Consider the following 17,591-nt stretch of genomic DNA (forward strand, 5'->3'; position numbering starts at 1 on the left):
TAGAGACCCGAGTCATAGAATGCGAATCCTTATGGTAATGTGAATTCCAGCGCAGTGGTTCATTCAGTGGCGACTAGATGTGATCAGAGACCATAGGCGCCAGTGACTCCATCACTGAAAATCATGCGCTATTAAGCAAGGCTGCCAAGTCATCCTAATTCCTTTCATATAGCTAGACAGATCTCCTCAGTATGGAGCTGGCGCGAAAACCTCTTCGTAGACCTGGTCAAACATGGTCGGCAAGTGGCTTGAGGCAGATGCACATCAAGATCAAGATATTCTAGACTGCGAGCAGCAGCCCGAGTACTATAGATCGGACGAAAGGCAGTCTGAGCATGAGAAACCATCCCAGAACGGTACCTGGAGACAAATGTATCCCGTTCCCCTTCTTGCTTCGAATAGCTGTGACGACGGCTGACAAGGCACGGCACAAGACTATGGATAGCCAGTGCTGCAACTTCGATATCGACCACAAACTACATACTTAGCTCGACTGCTTGTCGTATGTCATTATGGAAGTATGCCGAAGTGAAACAAAGTTGACCGATCTACAGACTATCGTATGTCTTGTACCAGTGAATTTACCTAGCCTTGCTAACTTCACAGCCTGGCGTCTTCTTCTTTACCAGCAGTCCGTGGCTATAGGCATATTAACTGTGCGAAGTGTGATCACAGAGAAGCACGGCTTTTCGAATCTTATATCACGACCTCAAGTGTTCCTAGGTATTAAGGACTGTATTGATGAATCGCTATCTGTGTCTCTGCTGGCCGGCTGCCAAGTCGTTTGCACGGCATTGTCGTGGATCTTCTTCAGTCAGTCGATACTGCATTTGTCGAGTCTACCGGTTACTCTCATGTTCTCAGTAAGGGGATTTCTTCTTTCCTGATCGTTTCAAGCTAATGTTATGCTGCAGGCGATCGCTTGTTCAGTCGACATGACTCTTTTTCACGTATTCTTCAGTACGAGTAATTTGGGCTGGGGCAAAGCAAGAACGATATGTCTGCTCGTTGCCAGCACTAGCATTATACTTGGTGAATACAGACTTACGGTCAATGGACTTGTCATGGGTTTGATAGCAATGGTCTTGACTGGAGCCTCGAGGACCCTCTCCAGACCACAAGAATCGCCCTTGACGACAAGGATGCAGTACTCAACCTTGATGGCCACCGCACTATTTTGCTCGATGGTGACTGGCCTTCTGACATTGATCTTTGAAAGCACACACGGTTCGTCCTTGTTCTCGAACCCAGTGTTCTACCTGAACATCATAGCAAGTGGTGTATCGATCGTCACTGGAGCATCTGTCATCCTTCCGATACATCTACACCAGCGAGAATCTGAGACGACAGAAAATAAGGAGACACAAAGACAGGTCACATCAAGGTATCAAGTTTCTGCATTTGCAGCTATGGGTTTATCAATTGGTCTTGTACTGCAATCTCGCATTCCCCCAGTTGTAAGCATTGCTCAAGCAGTGGCGTTCTGTGTGGCGGCTGTTTGTTCTATTGATGCATTCTTCACCAACAAGCGAGTAGTGTCCGATGCAGCATCCATTGACTTTCCAGAAGCTGCCATATCCGAGGTAAGCGTAGAGTCGGGATGGCTCAAGTATCTACGAGACACTGCTGGTGGTGTATTATCAACGTTTCGACTCCCGTCGAGACAAGAGTGGAACGCCTCCTCTTCGGAACGACGAGATTGTCAAGGTAGCTCTGCTAGAGTTTCAACCATGCTGCTCAAACTGACAGGTTTGATCTGGCTTTTTGCTTTTGCAAGCATCATCTCACCACGGAACTATGAGCGCCAAATGCCCGCCACACAGCTCGACAACGCCTATGAACCTCCAGCTGAGTTCGACGTCGTAGTAAGCATGTACGGAGAATCGCCAACCTTAATCACCAACATGATGTCGGCCCTGTCGAGAAGCTCCTTCATTCGCGAGAGAGACTCTCGCAGACTGTTCATATACACCAAAGACACAGCCGCGGACCTGGACAAGATCAAAACCTTCACAGGCGCAACGGCCGTGACGCTTCTCCCGAACAAAGGGCGCGAAGGCGAGACATACCTGCACCACATAACGACGCAATGGGACAATCTAGCGCGCCACACGCTCTTCACGCAAGCCGAAGTCCACAACCCTCGCGAGACATACACTCGGATCCGCGACTACTTCGTCTCGGACACAGGCATGTTGAGTCTAGGCTTCAGCGGGCACGTATGCGAAGACTGCGAGTCGTGCACGGACAGATGGGGCTGGAGCGACGACAGCAGCCGCGTGGTGCCAGACCTCTACTCGAGAGTCTACGCCAACGAAAGCTGCGCCGCGTCGAAGACTCCGATCCTCTTGTCGTACAAAGGCCAGTTCATTGCCTCGGCGCAGCGTATCCGCGGTATCGATCGTGATATCTACGCGGACTTGCACACGGCTTTGGTAGACGAGGACAGCTGGGCGCATGATGTCGACTATCTACATGGAAGAAAAGACGACATGAACGCGCCTGTGCTGGGGTATACGCTCGAGAGGATGTGGGGGTTATTGCTGCAGTGCTCTGGAGACATGAGGATCGCGGCCAAATGTCCTAGTTTGCTGAGTGGGCTGAGCGGATGGAGGAAGAAGACGACGACGTCTTTTTGGTCCATGAGATGGGGCAGTGATGAGGGGGATCAAGGGCTCCGGGATTGTCAGTGTTTGGACTCCTGAGTTCACTCTTTTTGTGTTATTTTTCTCCTTTCTTTTGACACCCTGTTTTGCACTTCACTGTTCATATATGTAAGACAAGCGATACGGCGTTCCTGATAGAAGAGCGAAGAATAACACCTCTTAAGTGCATTATTGTATGTACACTCTATATACTGTATATAAGAACACCATAAACCCTCGACCTCGCCACTTCCCACCAAGAGACCTACAAGACAGAACAGAGCGTTACTGCAAAACACCTCAACAAGAACAACACGACACAGAAAAAAAATGTGACGAAAAAGCGAGAGAAGCAAAGTGCCAGGCAAGCAGATTCAAACATGGAGCAAGAGAAGGGGAAGGAAAAAGAAAAAGAAAATTGCACCATCCGTGAATCGAACACGGGGCTGGTCGAACTTGCTGGCTGAAGAGGCGCTGGCAACGACCAAGTTTACCACTAACCCAATGGTGCTTGTATTATGTAATCACCTCATCACTAGCTAATATATAAAGCTTTAAGAGATGCAGTAATGAGTGAGGCTGGCAGGTACTTCTTTTCTGCTTTGTGACTCTACCGATCGGATATATGTGTCTGCATTTGTCTGGACGACTGTATTCGTCGACTATTCGTGTTTGGATATGCTTTTTTCCTGAGTCGTGGTGTGTGAAATGATAGATATAGCTATGGATGATGACAAGAAAGTAAGAGCTGGATTATATGAGGGAGGACATTCGGTTAGAGAGCGCAGAAGTGAGGGAGATATAGGTCCAGTTGTGGCAGATTGCCACGTCTAGCCAGATAGAAAGGTACCTAGAGGCGGTAACTTGCGTTGGCAGTCGAATCACTCGTCTTGCTCAGCAGTCTTTTGTTCCTCTGTCACTCTTCTTCTCCAGCGGCCAAAAGCAATTGATCGGCATCATCCTCTTCCTCCATCTGTTTCTCGTCTTCCCGCTCCCTCTTCTCTTCTTCCTCCTCTCCTTCCATTTCCTGCCTATCCCCATTGCCGTCCCCCTCTTCTCCAATGCCCTGTCCATTCACCTGCTTCTTGTCGAGACCGGCCGACGAAGCACTCGTCTTCCCGACCCCCTCTTGCTTCCACCACAACCCAGCCAAAAACGCCGTCGAGCTAGCGTCATCAATCCCCTTGTCGTTTCTGACCCTCAGAAACCTCGGGAAGCGTAGACTCAGTCCTCGCTCTTCCGAGACCATGCCGATTGCTGCCGTGTATGTCGGTGATAGAGTGATGTCTGCGAAGCTGATCTCCCATACTTCCTGGGGCGAGAACCAGATGTCGGGCGTGTGCGCGTAGGAGAGGTAGGGAGGTTTTTTGTGGAGGGTGTTGTTTTTGTTCTTGGACGAGGGTCTTGGGATCGTGGTCATGGCTCCGTTGTCGTCATTAGATTCATCCGCGTCGTCAGAGTCATCGTCCTCGTCGTCGTCAGAGTCAACGGAAACATCGGGATCATATCTGATTCTGTTCTCCTTGTAAAACGCATCTGTAAAGCCAGACATGCACTTCGTCACAGCCTCCAGCATGCCCGTTTCCTCGTTTCGCGCAGCCAGCAAAATCGGAGACCACCATTTTGATTTCCGTCCTTGGCCGTGCCATGCACCTATCGGAATCAGATCGATGGTTTCGGCGAACCCGAACCCGTTGGGGTTGGCTGCGGTCGTGTCGTAGTCTTTCTTGACTTTTAGCCAGCTGTCTAGCCGCTTGTCCGGTTCATAGGTTGCGAGCAAGGCTTTCCGTCTGCCGCTCGTTTTCTTGTCTGAGCTTTCGTCTTCCTCGTCGAGGTTGTTAATGTCATCACTGTTTGCGGTTGCAGCAGTGGTTGATTTGTTCGTTGCTGCGGTTTTGGATTTGTTGTTTGTCCTCTTTCGTTTTGAAGGCGTCAGTGGCACTTTAGACTCTGCTGCTTCGATGGGTGGTGGCGTCGCTCCATCGACACCATCAATTCTCACATCAGCATCCGGTAGATTGTCGAGCACCTTGGCCATGAAGCCCTCGCACTTGTCAGCAATAGCTTGCTTGAAAAACTCAGAGACAATGTCCACGTCCGCAGAAGTGGCATCGATACTTTTGACCCACGTGAAATGATGCGGCAGTTCGACAAACAAGCTCCTCAGTAAACTCCTTCGTTCCCTCATCGGCCGATCAAGCAGTTCCTCGCCATTGAGATACATGAGATCGAAGGCAAAGAGGCAAACATCGACCTTGACGCTGCCGATGACGACGTCTTTTCGTGCTCGATTGCTCAGTACTTGGAAGGGCTTAAGTTCGCCAGTTTCCTTGTCAATGGCGACGACTTCGCCTTCGATGATAAAACTTCTGACGCCTTCGCCTCGAATCTTGGGGACCAAGGCAACAAGATCGGGATATTTGTCTGTCATGACTTCAAGATGGCGACTGAATATCGTGACTTTGCCATTCGCGTCGCAGTGGACTTGAGCTCGTTGACCGTCGTATTTGTATTCGCAGGTGAATTGACGTCCTTGTAGCTTGGTGAGCATCTCGCCGAGATCTCTTGTGATGCCTCCCAACATTGGTCGCAGTGGAATATGCATGGCCAGACCACACCGGAGAAGTAATTCTTCATGATTGATGCCAATTTCCAATAAGGTAGGCACGAGATCGTTGTAATTCGGCCGTCGAGCGAAACAGGCCTTGACCAATTCCTCAGCGGGAGCATACACTAAAGCGAGATCTTGCTTGGACAGCTTCGCAAGTTGTGCCGGATCCTTGAGCTCGAATTGCGCACCTGGCGGTCTTGACAGCAGAAAAGCACGGGATAGGGCGATTAGCATTGTTGTCTTGACGGCTCCGATCCTGAGATGCTGCACCAGCGTCCTGACAATATATCTGCTTTCCTCGGCACCCCTAGCATCTTGCACAAGTCTCTCCACGATCCTCTGCTTGACCTCAACACTTCCGTGACCTTTGGAGTTTGCGATCTTATACAGAGAATCATAGACACTCTTGACGGTCAAGGGTTTCGGCTTCCGCAGGGTGAGCGACTGACGCTTTTTCGCCTCGAATGCAACGTCACCTGCGTCACCGTGTTTGTCGTACAACTTCTTCAGTCCAGGTCCATCGAGACCGCACACCTTCTTGAGTGCCTTGGATATCGCAGACCCACCCAGGCCGAGTTCGAGATCGATGTAAGGTGGTGAAATGGAATTTGTCGCAAGCCACACAGCAGGCAACAAGCTCTCTGGATCCGACTCAATGATGACGCGGAGTGTATTGACCAATGTGTCGACAATCTTGATGCGCGAGGTCGTGCTGTTGACGAGGATGAAGCAATGTGTGAGAAGCGCATATGTGACTTTGCCCCCTTCGGCAGCCCATTGCTTCTTGAGCTCGGGTACATACTTTTGCGGATCAAAGGTCAAGGGAGAAGAGTCGAAGGGGATCTCGTAGGTCATGCTATCGTCGTCTGCGGTCGCAGATTGCAGGGAGAGAGTGTTTTTCTTCGTCGAACCAAAGGAGGCGAAAGGATTGATTGGTTTTGGTTTCTGCTTATCTGTTGACACTGGCAATGCTGGTTCTACTTGCGTCGATGACTCTGTTTTGGTTGTTCGCAGGGCCTCGACCATGACTTCTTCCTTGACCGGCAACACTGCTGGGATGGGAGCCTCTTTCGCACCTTCCGTGCTTCCGTTCGTAAGGGCATGCTGTTGCCTATCCTGCTCCTCCCATTCAGCCTGCAACTTCCTGGCCAATGCCTCATCCGAGAGGATCTCATCCACCCTATCCCCTTCTTCGCCCAGATTCCCCTCGTCCTTACCTCGCCCATTCACAGCCGGACTCGGATCGTTTTTCTTTAATTGCTGTTTGCCGAAAAAGTAGTCCAGCCCACGGTTGACTTTCTTGGGCGAAGCCTCATGGCTGCTGATCTTCCGCCTCTTGTTCGGTGCCGACATGATGCTTGAAGACCGGACACACGGGCTTCTTCTATCTCATTGTGATCGATTTGTTTATTGGATAGTCGACGATATGGTTACGCAGTGTTGCTGTACTTGTCGTGTATTATGATTAATCTATACTTTCTTCTTCTGTCGCGACACACGCGCGTGGCTACCTCGAGGTACAGAAGACGCATAAAGTGGTTGCATATTATTCAAGACGTCATCGCCGTTTGGAGTCTATGAGTGCACGGAGACTCGAGTTATGACGATCTGATTATCCGTCTTTGTCAGATCGTCGGGCCGGTGTCGCAACGCACATGCGCGGCACAACTACCTTACTTTACCTGATCTACTTGGTCCTGTTGCGAGGCGCAGAGGCTACTTGTCGAGGACATTGAAGATGTTGTGGAGTGGAGACCTGCACTTGAGATAAGGGGGTTTCGGGTATATGGTAGGACTGAGTTTAGATTACTTTTTTTGGTATGGGTATGTATACATTTCAACTCTCCTCCTGCCAATTGATCAGGAGCTCCCGAGGACTCGGCCATGACCAGGGTACTGAACTCTTCTTCACTCCAAGACTTATCGTCGTGAGACCATGCATGCCAACGCCAGGAAGAAAATGATCATTGCTGAATGGTGGGAACCGCAAGATTATCAAACGAACTCCATGCTGTGTGAATCGTGACCGCCCGCTGGTGAAAATCTCTCCGCTGTTGTACTTGTTTTGCTTTCTGGTCGCTACCTGTGGAATATGACATTACTCCTTGTTTGCGTTCTTGGCGTTGACGGTTCGCGCCATCTTCTTTCCGATCTCGTAACTGCTGATCATAATGGCACAAGCGGGGGCGACCTTGAGGCAGCGTGCCGCCCAGCCCTTGAAGAGTCCGGCGGTGCCCTCGGTCTTGAAGATGTGCCAGATGAAACGAGGCATCGCTCTGTCCTCTGGACGGATCGTCTCGCCGGGTTTCAAGGGCGAGTGTCGCGACGTCTGTTGTCTCGTCTTGCCTACATCAAATGGCGTCGTGCCGAAAGCCGCGATTGCTCCAGATCCCGCTCCTGCGAGGAAACTGTCGATCAAGACGGTGCGATGGTCGAGCTCGCTCTCTGATCTGCTCCGGGGGCGTGACTTTGGATCTTGCGCTCTTCCCTTTTCTCTCAGCTCGTGTAGCTTGTCGCGTCCGTACTCGTAGCCCCACCAGTAAAAGGCAGAGAAGGGAACGTCTCTCCACAGAGTCAGACTCAGGCCTCGCCAGAGTGCGCGGTAACCGTCAGATCTGACCATCTCTTGAACGCCCGAAAGTGTATCTCGAAACACGCCGGTGGGAGTGGCGGCCTCCGGGTGGCTGGCCTGCATTCTCGTCCTGAACATTTCAATGGGACTGACGACAACAGCGGCCAAGACCCTCGCGATGGAGCCAGCGACCAGTGGGGCGTAGGCGTCGCTCATTCTTCCGGCCAAAGGGCTCGAGTGGCTGGCCCTCAGCCAGTCGTAGCCGGCAAAGTAGATGACGTTGGCGGGCACGGCCATGAGCAGAGTCGGGCTCAACCCTCGCCACAGTGTGGACAGTCCTTCGTTCCTGGCAATCTTTCGCAGGCCGTCGAGGGTAGAGTTGAAGGTTCGGCGCTGGCTCTCCTCTGCCGCACATTCAGAGATAAGCATTTCATCGATAGCGGACGCTGCAGGGGCGGACGAGGGAGCTGAAGCAACGCAGAACTGACTCTGGTTGGGGACCCAGAAGACCTTGCGACAGCAGGCAGAAACGCCCAGGTTCGGTGGGAGGCGCTCAAAGGAGAGAGGGTGAGGAGTGTAGGTAGACGGACCGGCTTGAGCTTGTAATCGTACACGAACAACGTCTAGAGGAGTGACTGTGATGCGCGAGTGGCGTCAGTGATCATAGACGCTTTTCGTCGCTTGTTTGATCTATGCTCGCGCATACTCACCAAGTAGCGAAGTCAGAATACTGCCAGACACTGCAGACATCATCTTTTGCGACAAGGACGTGTCCCCCAATGCTGGCGGCGCCGGTGATGACGGGGACGACGAGCTGTGGGAGATGGCAGTCATGACGTCTGTGTCGTGGGTCTGATCCGAGAGTAATCGGTCATGTCTCTGGCCGTGTGAAGGTTGTGTCGAGAGCTTGTCGTTGTCTGCATCTTTGGCAGGGCCGAAATAGGCCATTGCGATGGATGTCGAGGATCACCACCGACTGTGTTGTGTCTCACAATCGTTGTAGTGTATATATTATATTCATTCAGCGGCAAGCCGAGAATGCGACGCGTGAAGAGCACCTATCAACCACAAGGAAAGGACACAGCAAAGGTACAGCAGTGATTGTAGAGAAATGCAAGATACGGTACGGTAGATGGGAAGGATGCGGAAAAGTGATTTCAATATGATGCGCCCTTCTCTCACTGTGGCTGTTCTGGGGACAAGAAGCAGCGACACTCTGCGACACCGTACTTGTAAATCAGTGCATCATCGAAACCCTGCCCGTTCTCGACTTCTCCGACCAAGGGCTATTTAGTTTGTACAAGTAGCATTCTCTCGCCGCTCGATAGAATTGCCCGTAACTTAGTCGTTCCGTTAGTGAGATATTTCTTATTTCTTTATTCTGGCCGCATCGGAGATCGGAGCAGACGAAAACCTTATCGCCGACCCACGGGACAGCGTGACTCGAACACCGACTTGTATCTTATCGCCTGACTCAGACACAAGCTCGTGCCACTATCGGTCTATCTCCATCTCCATCTCCATCTCCATCTCCATCTCCATCTCCATCTCCAGCTTACAAGTATATACGACGATGTCCGAGTAGGCAACTAAATCTACAGGACAACCAGGATCACCATGGATCAGCAGCAGCAGCCACACGAGACAGAAGCCGAGCTGGAAAGGTTCCGGCGACAGTGGCAGGAAGAAGTGTCGAGGAGAAACCGACAGAATGCCGCCAACGCTGCCGCCACCCGACCAGACAGGCGGAAACAACAGACCTCGGCATCCTCTGCCTCTCGTGCACCTGCCAGACGAGGCGATGGACCACAACCAGACGAAGAAGAGCAAGATATCCCTCATGCTTATCATGATCTGCCCAACAAAGAAGCGCATCTCCGTCTGGATGCAGCTGACCATGGGTTGGAGAGAGGACGCTTGTCGAGGAAGACGGAGCCTCAATCCGCACTCGAGCATTACGAGCGAGCAGTGGAGAAAGAAACACAAGGCAGTCTCGGAGATAGCTTAAACCATTATCGAAAGGCCTTCAAAGTGCGTAGTGATTGTTTTATGTCTAGTGTATAGAAAACAGACCGAGCTGAAACCGCAATTCTTCAACAGCTCGATGATGGCGTGCATGAACAATACAAGAACAAACACTTTCCTCCCTCTTCTTTCCCTCCAAAGCGCCCTACTGCACCACAACAACCACAACAGCCATCCCAATCAAACTCTGCTGCCAAGACCAATCCCAGCACATCCACTGCACCTGCTGCTCCTGCGTCGAACGCCAGCCCGACGCCGTCTATACCACAGCTGGTCGAAGACTTCTCCCAGCTCTCCATCCCAGGCGCACCAGCCCCTACGGACGCCGACCCGCCACCTCCGTGTCCTATAGCGAACCTGCCAGGCGAGCTACTGACAGAGGTCTTGACCCACGCCGCTCTTCACGACTTGGCATCCCTGTCTCGCATCGCCCAGGTATGCAAGCGATTCGCCTACCTGGTCATGACAGACGAGCAAGTCTGGCGCCGCATCGCCCAGGGCCCCGAGTACGGCTTCGCAGCAATGCACTACGACTACGTCTGCGACCTGCGTGGCGAGCCCGTCGACGACTACTCGGACCTGATACCGGAAGAACTCGACATCGAAGACATCGACAATGAAACCCAGCTATTACCGCCTCGACGTCGTCTCCGCAAGACAACCCCCGAGATAGACACGCACCTGCTGACGACGCTCTACCGCTCCTCCTGGCGCCAAATGTTCCGCCAGCGCCCTAGACTCCGCTTCAACGGCTGCTACATCAGCACGGTCAACTACACGCGCCCGGGCGCAGCATCGACAGACACGAGGACCTGGGGCACTCCGATCCACATCGTCACCTATTTCCGCTATCTGCGATTCTACCGCGACGGCACGGTCATCAGTCTGCTGACCACCGCCGAGCCCATCGACGTCGTGCATCATCTCGCCAAGGAGAATTTGCGGAAAGACGCTTCGACGACGACGACGACGCGAGGTGCTCAACAGTATGCTAGTGGTGGAGGAGGTGCAGGGCCTTCGATTCTTGCGAATTCGGTCATGAAAGATGCGCTCAGAGGGCGCTGGCACCTGAGCGGTCCTGGCGATGGGTCTTCTCTCGACTCGCTCCCCACTACTACCGAAGCCGAAGGCGACGTGCACATAGAAACCGACGGCGTGGTCCCCAAGTACATGTGGAAGATGCAGTTCTCGCTGGGCGGCTCGTCATCAAAGTCAGCTTCATCCTCGAGAAGCAATAAGTTGTCCTGGAAGGGGTTCTGGAGCTATAACAAGCTCACTGATGACTGGGGCGAGTTTGGACTCAAGAACGATAAGCCGTTTTATTTCAGTCGTGTCAAGGGGTATGGCAGGGTTGGTGCCTAGCATGTTTTTTCTCTGTGTATATACATGCATGTAAAGATTGAGATATAGTCATGACCGCACACGCTCGCACGCTTGGTTTCTCACCATAGACAAACTGAAACACTCAAATGTTGATGTCGTGATTTCCTCAGTCATACCCTCTTTGGCACCAAACCACTACTGTCGAGGCGCATCAGTCAAGGGAACATACCGCACCCCGTACAACTTCTGCTTCTCCACCGATCCGTCTTCCTTTTTGTCGACGGTGTAAATGTACTGTAGCCCGTCCTCTTCTTCGACGGGTATGAAGAGTCTGCGAGGTCACGACAGCGTTAGCACGTAGACCCGTACAAATCACATCTCAGAGCTACCACCATCGACTCAATCGCATAGTAAGACAAAAAGACAGGAGAGAATACTCACCTCCCGGGACTCTTAAGCTGATCGACAAGAGCCTGATGCACGCCGGCAGCAGCAGCGCCAACATGAATAGCATCCCACCCTCTTCCTGCGTCTTCACCATCACCCCCCTCATCAGCCCACCCTTTCCTCCCATCCCCAAGCACAAACTCCATGCTCCCACTGCTCAACAACCCCCTCCCCTCAGCACTCTTCCCCGCATTCCGCTGTCCCATGTCCACCAGTGCCTGGATATGCTCGACCCCGATGACGCGACCGCCGGGCTTTATCAGTTCGGCGAGGACATGCGTCAGGTACCCGCTTCCGCTGCCGATGTCGAGGACTCGTGAGCCTGGGTGCAGGAATGGGAGGAGAGACTCGGCGGCGTTGGCGTGCATATGGGGCGCGGAGATTGTGGCGCTGTGGCCGATGGATTGGGGGCTGTCTTCGTAGGGTCGGGTGGGGGAGTAGTGCGCGCGGTCGACCTGTGGAACGGGGGGAGATGTGAGAAAGCCTGCTTCATTTCTCCTCTATGGCTTTACTTCTTTCTCTATCTTTGCATATGGAAAAGACGTGAGGGGTGGGGTCAGGCAGGGTCGTGTAGAGTGGCGAGAATATGCAAATAGCCGCAAAAATGAAAGCTTCACAAGAGAACAAACAGCAAGAGAGCAGAAGAACAGAAAACAAAACATACCCCCTTCATAGCCTCCTTGACTCTCTCCGAGGTGATCAATCCGTTGCGGAACAAGTTCTCAATCAATTCATCGTTACTTTTCCCCGTCGATCGCCACGCCATGGTGACGATACTGCTCTTGTGGTAGGACGCTTTGTCTGTTCTCCTTATGCTTGCCCCGCTGGATCTCAGTATTGCGGGTCTGATATTCGTTGATAGGAGGGATATGGTCGGAGAGCAGCGGAGCCCTCTTTTCAGAGTGGAATATATGGTTGGCAGCTTGACAGTAATTGCGAATCCGAAGGATAGCAAGTATAATCCTTGGAGCGAGGTTATACTAAGGCACGTCTGTTGTTTCCTCACATGGGATAGTGGAGTAGGACGGGATGCCGTTACGGCTCACTGAACAGCTCTATATGAACCCGACTATCAGTCATGCAGCTCCTCTGTCGGATTCAAGAAGTAAGTAGAGATATAGTTTAGGTCATCAAACGAGCAAGCCAGAAGCCCAATGCGATCATCGAGTGTATTGAGAGAACTCTGGTAATAGTCACATGCGATTTTGACAAGATCGGAGGGGGCTGATGTAATCTTGAATCTCGAATTGCCTCTGTACATGTGCACATCACAGGTACCTTACTGCATCTCTTGCTTAGAAGGTAGAGGCATGAAGTTAGGTACCTTGACGTGCTGGAGTTGATGGCGGGGTACAGTCAAAGTGTGGGGGAAATGTGAGGTGACTGACCCAACGATTCAATAATGACTACTACAAACCTTTAAGCTACACGAATGTTAGAATGCTTATGACACCTCACCTCGCAACTGATAGCACTGCCAAAGTATGGCAGTGACTACGATTATCTGGACTTGAGAACATAGATGTTTGTCGACTCGGCATCCTCTCGAGGAAGCATGCGCTATGACTTGTGAAAACAGCTTCTTAGCATAAACCAACCCAGGAAACCATCCGAGTCGAGTACACGAGACAGTGAAACCGACTTTGTGTCCCAGCCCTGAGCGATCAACTTGTGGTCCCACCATTGCCTTTTGCTATCAATAAATCATCATGTGTACAGATATGTATAGGCGGTTCCATTGACACTCAACATGTTTCAACAATAAGTTAGGCAGTCAATATAAAGGTCAAGAATAGACATAGTAATGGTGTATCCAAAGATAAACATCACTTTCCACACGTATGCGCTAGAGTCAAACGTTTCAGCCGCCCTCCCTGATCGACAAGTGATAACGCTGCCTTCAGCCAACCCCGGTAAATACGGCACTCCTTTTTATTGTGATAGTCACGGCAGGCAGTAATGTAGTAAACTTTGTCCATGCAATTCGTAAACTCCTAAAACTGTACGAGAAGAAGACCCAAGGCCTAGTGTCTCGTAAAATAGTATGTACATGAAGTGTTTGTACCAAACAAACACCCCCCTTGTTGACCGCAGACGATGTCATCAACAAGGCCAGATGTCGTGCAAATTCGAGGTTTGCCTGATAGAAGAAGTGGTAAGGAAGAAAGGAAAGCTTTAAACCAAGCCCGAAGACGACTCGTGCTAATATAGGAAGTAGAAGATCAAAGTGTAAATCACGTCTTCTCTATGAGAATGCGGCAGATCTGCCTGATATCCAGAAATTACCGCCTCTTTCGCATCCCCACAAGCCCTATACGGAGTTGTGGAAATGTTCAAGTGGCCAGTGAATCCACTTATCACCCCTTTGTACATTGCGGCAAGCGGCTCGTTACATAGCGATACCCCTAGATGCATACCGAGATAGCCATCTAAGAGGAGAACTTGGAGCTTCCGAACATGCCCCAGTACTTCTCAGCACCGTAAGTGCCGGCGTTGTCGGACTTCCAGAAGTCGTTGAAGGCGGTGAAGAAAATGATGTTGGATGAAACCTTCTCCTTCATGGAAGAGATGGCGGATGACTGCTGAGACTTGCCGGGGACGGCCTTGCCGTTGGTCTCGCCCTGAGTGGGCCAGCCGGTCTCGGTGATCCAGGTGTTCTTGCCACCGCAGGCGGAGGAGACACGGTTCATCTGCTCGAGCAACCATGGGCCAGCATCCTCAGCAGCAACGTTGCCATCGAAGAAGGGGTGGCAGTTGACAGCGGCGTAGTCGGAGGCCTCGCAGAGACCAGGGTTTGCGATAGTAGCGACGAAAGTATCGACGGTGACAATCTTGCCGCCGAATCCAGTTGACTTGAGGAGGCTGCGAGCAGTGCCAATGGCGGCGACGACGGCGTCAACGGTGTACTTGCCGTTGTTGACACCCTCGTTACCGACGGCAATGGTGTCAATGAGGTCCCAGTCACCACCGACAGCGGAGATGATGGTCTGGATGTCAGAGGAGACCTGGGTGATATCGAAGATACCGAGGAAGAGCTTCATGCCCTTGGACTTGCAAGCAGAGAGGATGGTCGAGACCTGGTTGCAGTCGGTGCCGTAAGTACGGACAAAGCCGTAGCCGGAGATGGACTCGAAGTCCTGGGCGACCTGGTCGGTAGTCTTGCAGTTGCCATCGTCCATGTAAGGGGAGTAGGTGATTCCGTAGCCGGAAGGTCCGGAAGCGGACGAAGAGGATGAAGGAGCGGCAGCGCTGGACGAAGATGCCGGGGCAGAGCTGCTGGGTGCAACGTAAACGGAAGAGCTGCTGGAGGGTGCAACATAAACGGAAGAGCTGCTGGGAGCAATGTAGACGGAGGAGCTGACTGCGACCTTTGCGTGCTCGACGCTGGGAGTGGGAGCGGCGTAGGAAGCGGCAGGTGCAGAGTCGACGTAAGGGGAAGGAGTGGGGGTCGAAGCCTGTCCGGAGATGGCGGAGGAGAGGATGTTGCCGTTCTCGTCGACGTAAACAATAACGTCGGGCATGGTGTTGGTGACAACGTCAGTGACAGTGGCAACAACATCACGCTTGTCGTGAAGATGCTGGTGACGACCTGCTGCGTATCAGTGCTCTATTGCTTCTGAAACGAACAGGGGATTAATTGAACTTACGGTGACCGGAGGGCTGAGCCATGACGGCGGTTGCCAGCGACAGAGCGCTGATGCATGCGATGGAGGTCTTCATTTTGATAAGATGTCTTGGAGAAATCAGCTTTGTTCAGAAGCTGTTGACAGCAGCGACAATTGCGAAAGAAAAGTGGCTATTCTCGTCTAAGCTACAGTCCAACTGTACTGAAGCGATATCAAGAAATCTACCACCGGATCGAGGACGAGGAAATCCAATGTTTCTTTGCGACTGAGAGAAATGGATCACGGAAAGAGACTTACTGAGGACTGGGAAGGATTCGAATGGGTCCGATCGAGGCAAGGAATGTCAGTTCGTTGTCGGGGTGCTTTAAAGAATGTGGGCAGCTGTCGAAGCGCGTGGATGTGCTGTTTCAAACAGGTTACACGACGTGAACGAGAGCGTGGAGCTGTGGTGAGCCTAAAGAATGTGTATACACCGACTGGGAGACTGGGGTTGCTTCTCGAAAGAATGGAGAGCGACGAGGACGCGTATAATAAGAGAATGCCGTGGGTAAAGAGCCAAGTGGAGCGTGGGCAGGAACACATTCAATACGAAAACCGCTCAAACGCTCTAAGGCAGGTACGCACGAGCAATCAAAACAAGGTCTGCGTTTACAGCGACACCTTCCCATTTTGGGACGCGCCAGACCCGTTCCTGAAATTGCGCCAAGCTGGCTGGCGACGGCTCGGTCGCTCGTCCAGGTACGGTGCACGCATGCTTTGGTGACATGCACGTCTGAAGCAGACGAAGCCGTGAGAACACCCCACCAGGCTCCCAATTTTTTCGCGATCTTCTCGAACGTCGGAGAGAGTGGAGACAATTGACACACTGCGAGCCATCAAGTGTCGTGCACAGGTTGCAGCCTTGCCACGGCAGAGGCTGCTCGTATTCTCTTGTCCCGCCCGCACCGTACGTAGACTAGGTACCTATGCACGTACTTGATATTTGTACTGTACAAGCACAGTCTGCCGACTTGCAGATCCAACAAAGCATGAAGACAAGGCTCATCCCCAACTCACTTGGCAGCAAAATTGGGCTCGAGTGAACTGTCAACAAATGAGTTCCATCCGCACCAATGTACTGCACAGTTGGCACGTTATCGTAACCGCCGTTAGCTTCGCGAGCCCGCAATGCGGAGCATATTAACCAACGAGAATCTATAGAGCTACGGTACAGCAGGCAAGGTACCAAGAGCCGGAAGCGCTTCGGATTACAATCCCAATCAATCACCTACCGTATGTCTTTCACTTCTACATACCTCAACGGAGTGTACATACTATCTTCCCTGTAGCATGCCCAGAACATAGTGCATTCTCCGTGATGAGGTCTCTTCTTCATTTTCTTCTTCTACAAACGTTGTCTGGATCAGCCGACTCAGCCTGACCGTTCTGGGCGCTGCGGTGACGAGTCGTTGACTTCGTCATGGCAGCCAAGCCAGTACGTTATCAAGTCACCGTATCCAGACCGGTAGAGACCAGAACTCAATGAATGTACAAGTACAGTATCTTACCGAACCTTTTCAGTTTACCATAAGGAGGAAAAGCAAAATAGCAGACTCCGAGACATAACACGCCCGGCGTAGTCTTAGCTTACTGCTGGTTTTCGCGTCAATTGAGCCCCGACTTGTCGATAAAGAGCGGAACGTTCATGGTGAACGTAGATTATACGAATTGAATCTAAGACGAAGAGCCTCGATCTCCATGTAGTCGAGGTTGATTTGCCTTTCGTTCTGTCAATCCTCAGCTATTGTCTTGCAGTACTACAATACATAAGGCTGTGTGCAGTGGTCTTTCTTCGAAGCAGAACCTGGACCTGAGTCCGAGACAATCATTTGTTTAAAGTCCGTGAAGCTCTGCTCGGAGACAGGACCTATTCGAGTTTCACAGATCGGTTCACCTGCACATCCTTCTGTTGAGGATTGAGACTTAACTCTTGTCTCAGTATCCTGCAACTCCGCAATAATCCTGCGTGAGAACACTGCCGTAGCTTTCCACCGTGATTGAAAATCCGGACCCATTTTGCATTGTGGGTTCATGGCTCCATAGCCGTTTCGATAGTCGACACTTAACACGAAGATGAAGAGAAGTGGGAGTGTTGCGCCACCTCGTCTGGCCTAGATCTATTGAACTTTGCATGAATCAGAATCTTATCAGGATCTATCGCGTCCGACTCTGGGCATTTCAGCCTAGTGGTCGATACTTGTAGATAGTCCAGAGTCAGACCAGACCATAAGGCTGAGTCGTGTGGGATGAGATTCTTTGTGGTGGTGTCATTTTACCGTGCATCATTTGTCGGTGCTCGCTCG

The 17,591-nt window shown here is 51.7% G+C and overlaps 6 protein-coding genes across 7 annotated transcripts; 2 read left to right on the plus strand and 4 right to left on the minus strand.

Moving 5' to 3' along the window:
• Positions 1 to 1,730: 1,730 nt before the first annotated feature.
• On the plus strand, positions 1,731 to 2,705 carry AAFC00_006601 (uncharacterized protein; the record flags this gene model as incomplete). 2 transcript variants are annotated; one of them, XM_069346580.1, is made up of 1 exon in its annotated part: positions 1,731 to 2,705. In XM_069346580.1, the coding sequence occupies one exon, from the start codon at positions 1,731 to 1,733 to the stop codon at positions 2,703 to 2,705; it is 975 nt and encodes a 324-aa protein (XP_069199449.1). The 2 variants fall into 2 exon arrangements, with proteins under 2 accessions (XP_069199449.1, XP_069199450.1); XM_069346579.1 differs by having other exon boundaries at positions 1,809 to 2,705.
• An 856-nt stretch (positions 2,706 to 3,561) lies between these two features.
• On the minus strand, positions 3,562 to 6,609 carry AAFC00_006602 (uncharacterized protein; the record flags this gene model as incomplete). The annotated part of the gene is made up of 1 exon (XM_069346581.1): positions 3,562 to 6,609. One exon carries the CDS (start codon positions 6,607 to 6,609, stop codon positions 3,562 to 3,564), a length of 3,048 nt encoding a protein of 1,015 aa, XP_069199451.1.
• Positions 6,610 to 7,354: 745 nt separating this feature from the next.
• On the minus strand, positions 7,355 to 8,776 carry AAFC00_006603 (uncharacterized protein; the record flags this gene model as incomplete). Its single annotated transcript, XM_069346582.1, has 2 exons — positions 7,355 to 8,463; positions 8,539 to 8,776. 2 exons carry the CDS (start codon positions 8,774 to 8,776, stop codon positions 7,355 to 7,357), a joined length of 1,347 nt encoding a protein of 448 aa, XP_069199452.1.
• Positions 8,777 to 9,445: 669 nt separating this feature from the next.
• On the plus strand, positions 9,446 to 11,215 carry AAFC00_006604 (uncharacterized protein; the record flags this gene model as incomplete). Its single annotated transcript, XM_069346583.1, has 2 exons — positions 9,446 to 9,859; positions 9,929 to 11,215. 2 exons carry the CDS (start codon positions 9,446 to 9,448, stop codon positions 11,213 to 11,215), a joined length of 1,701 nt encoding a protein of 566 aa, XP_069199453.1.
• Positions 11,216 to 11,371: 156 nt separating this feature from the next.
• Positions 11,372 to 12,389, minus strand: AAFC00_006605 (uncharacterized protein; the record flags this gene model as incomplete). Its single annotated transcript, XM_069346585.1, has 3 exons — positions 11,372 to 11,507; positions 11,618 to 12,078; positions 12,288 to 12,389. The coding sequence occupies 3 exons, from the start codon at positions 12,387 to 12,389 to the stop codon at positions 11,372 to 11,374; spliced, it is 699 nt and encodes a 232-aa protein (XP_069199454.1).
• Positions 12,390 to 14,052: 1,663 nt separating this feature from the next.
• AAFC00_006606 (uncharacterized protein) lies at positions 14,053 to 15,343 on the minus strand (the record flags this gene model as incomplete). The annotated part of the gene is made up of 2 exons (XM_069346586.1): positions 14,053 to 15,212; positions 15,271 to 15,343. The coding sequence occupies 2 exons, from the start codon at positions 15,341 to 15,343 to the stop codon at positions 14,053 to 14,055; spliced, it is 1,233 nt and encodes a 410-aa protein (XP_069199455.1).
• Between the last annotated feature and the right edge of the window lie 2,248 nt (positions 15,344 to 17,591).

This window comes from Neodothiora populina (genome assembly GCF_041146345.1).
Source record: "Neodothiora populina strain CPC 39397 chromosome Unknown canker_contig_8, whole genome shotgun sequence".
Taxonomy (NCBI): domain Eukaryota; kingdom Fungi; phylum Ascomycota; class Dothideomycetes; order Dothideales; family Dothioraceae; genus Neodothiora; species Neodothiora populina.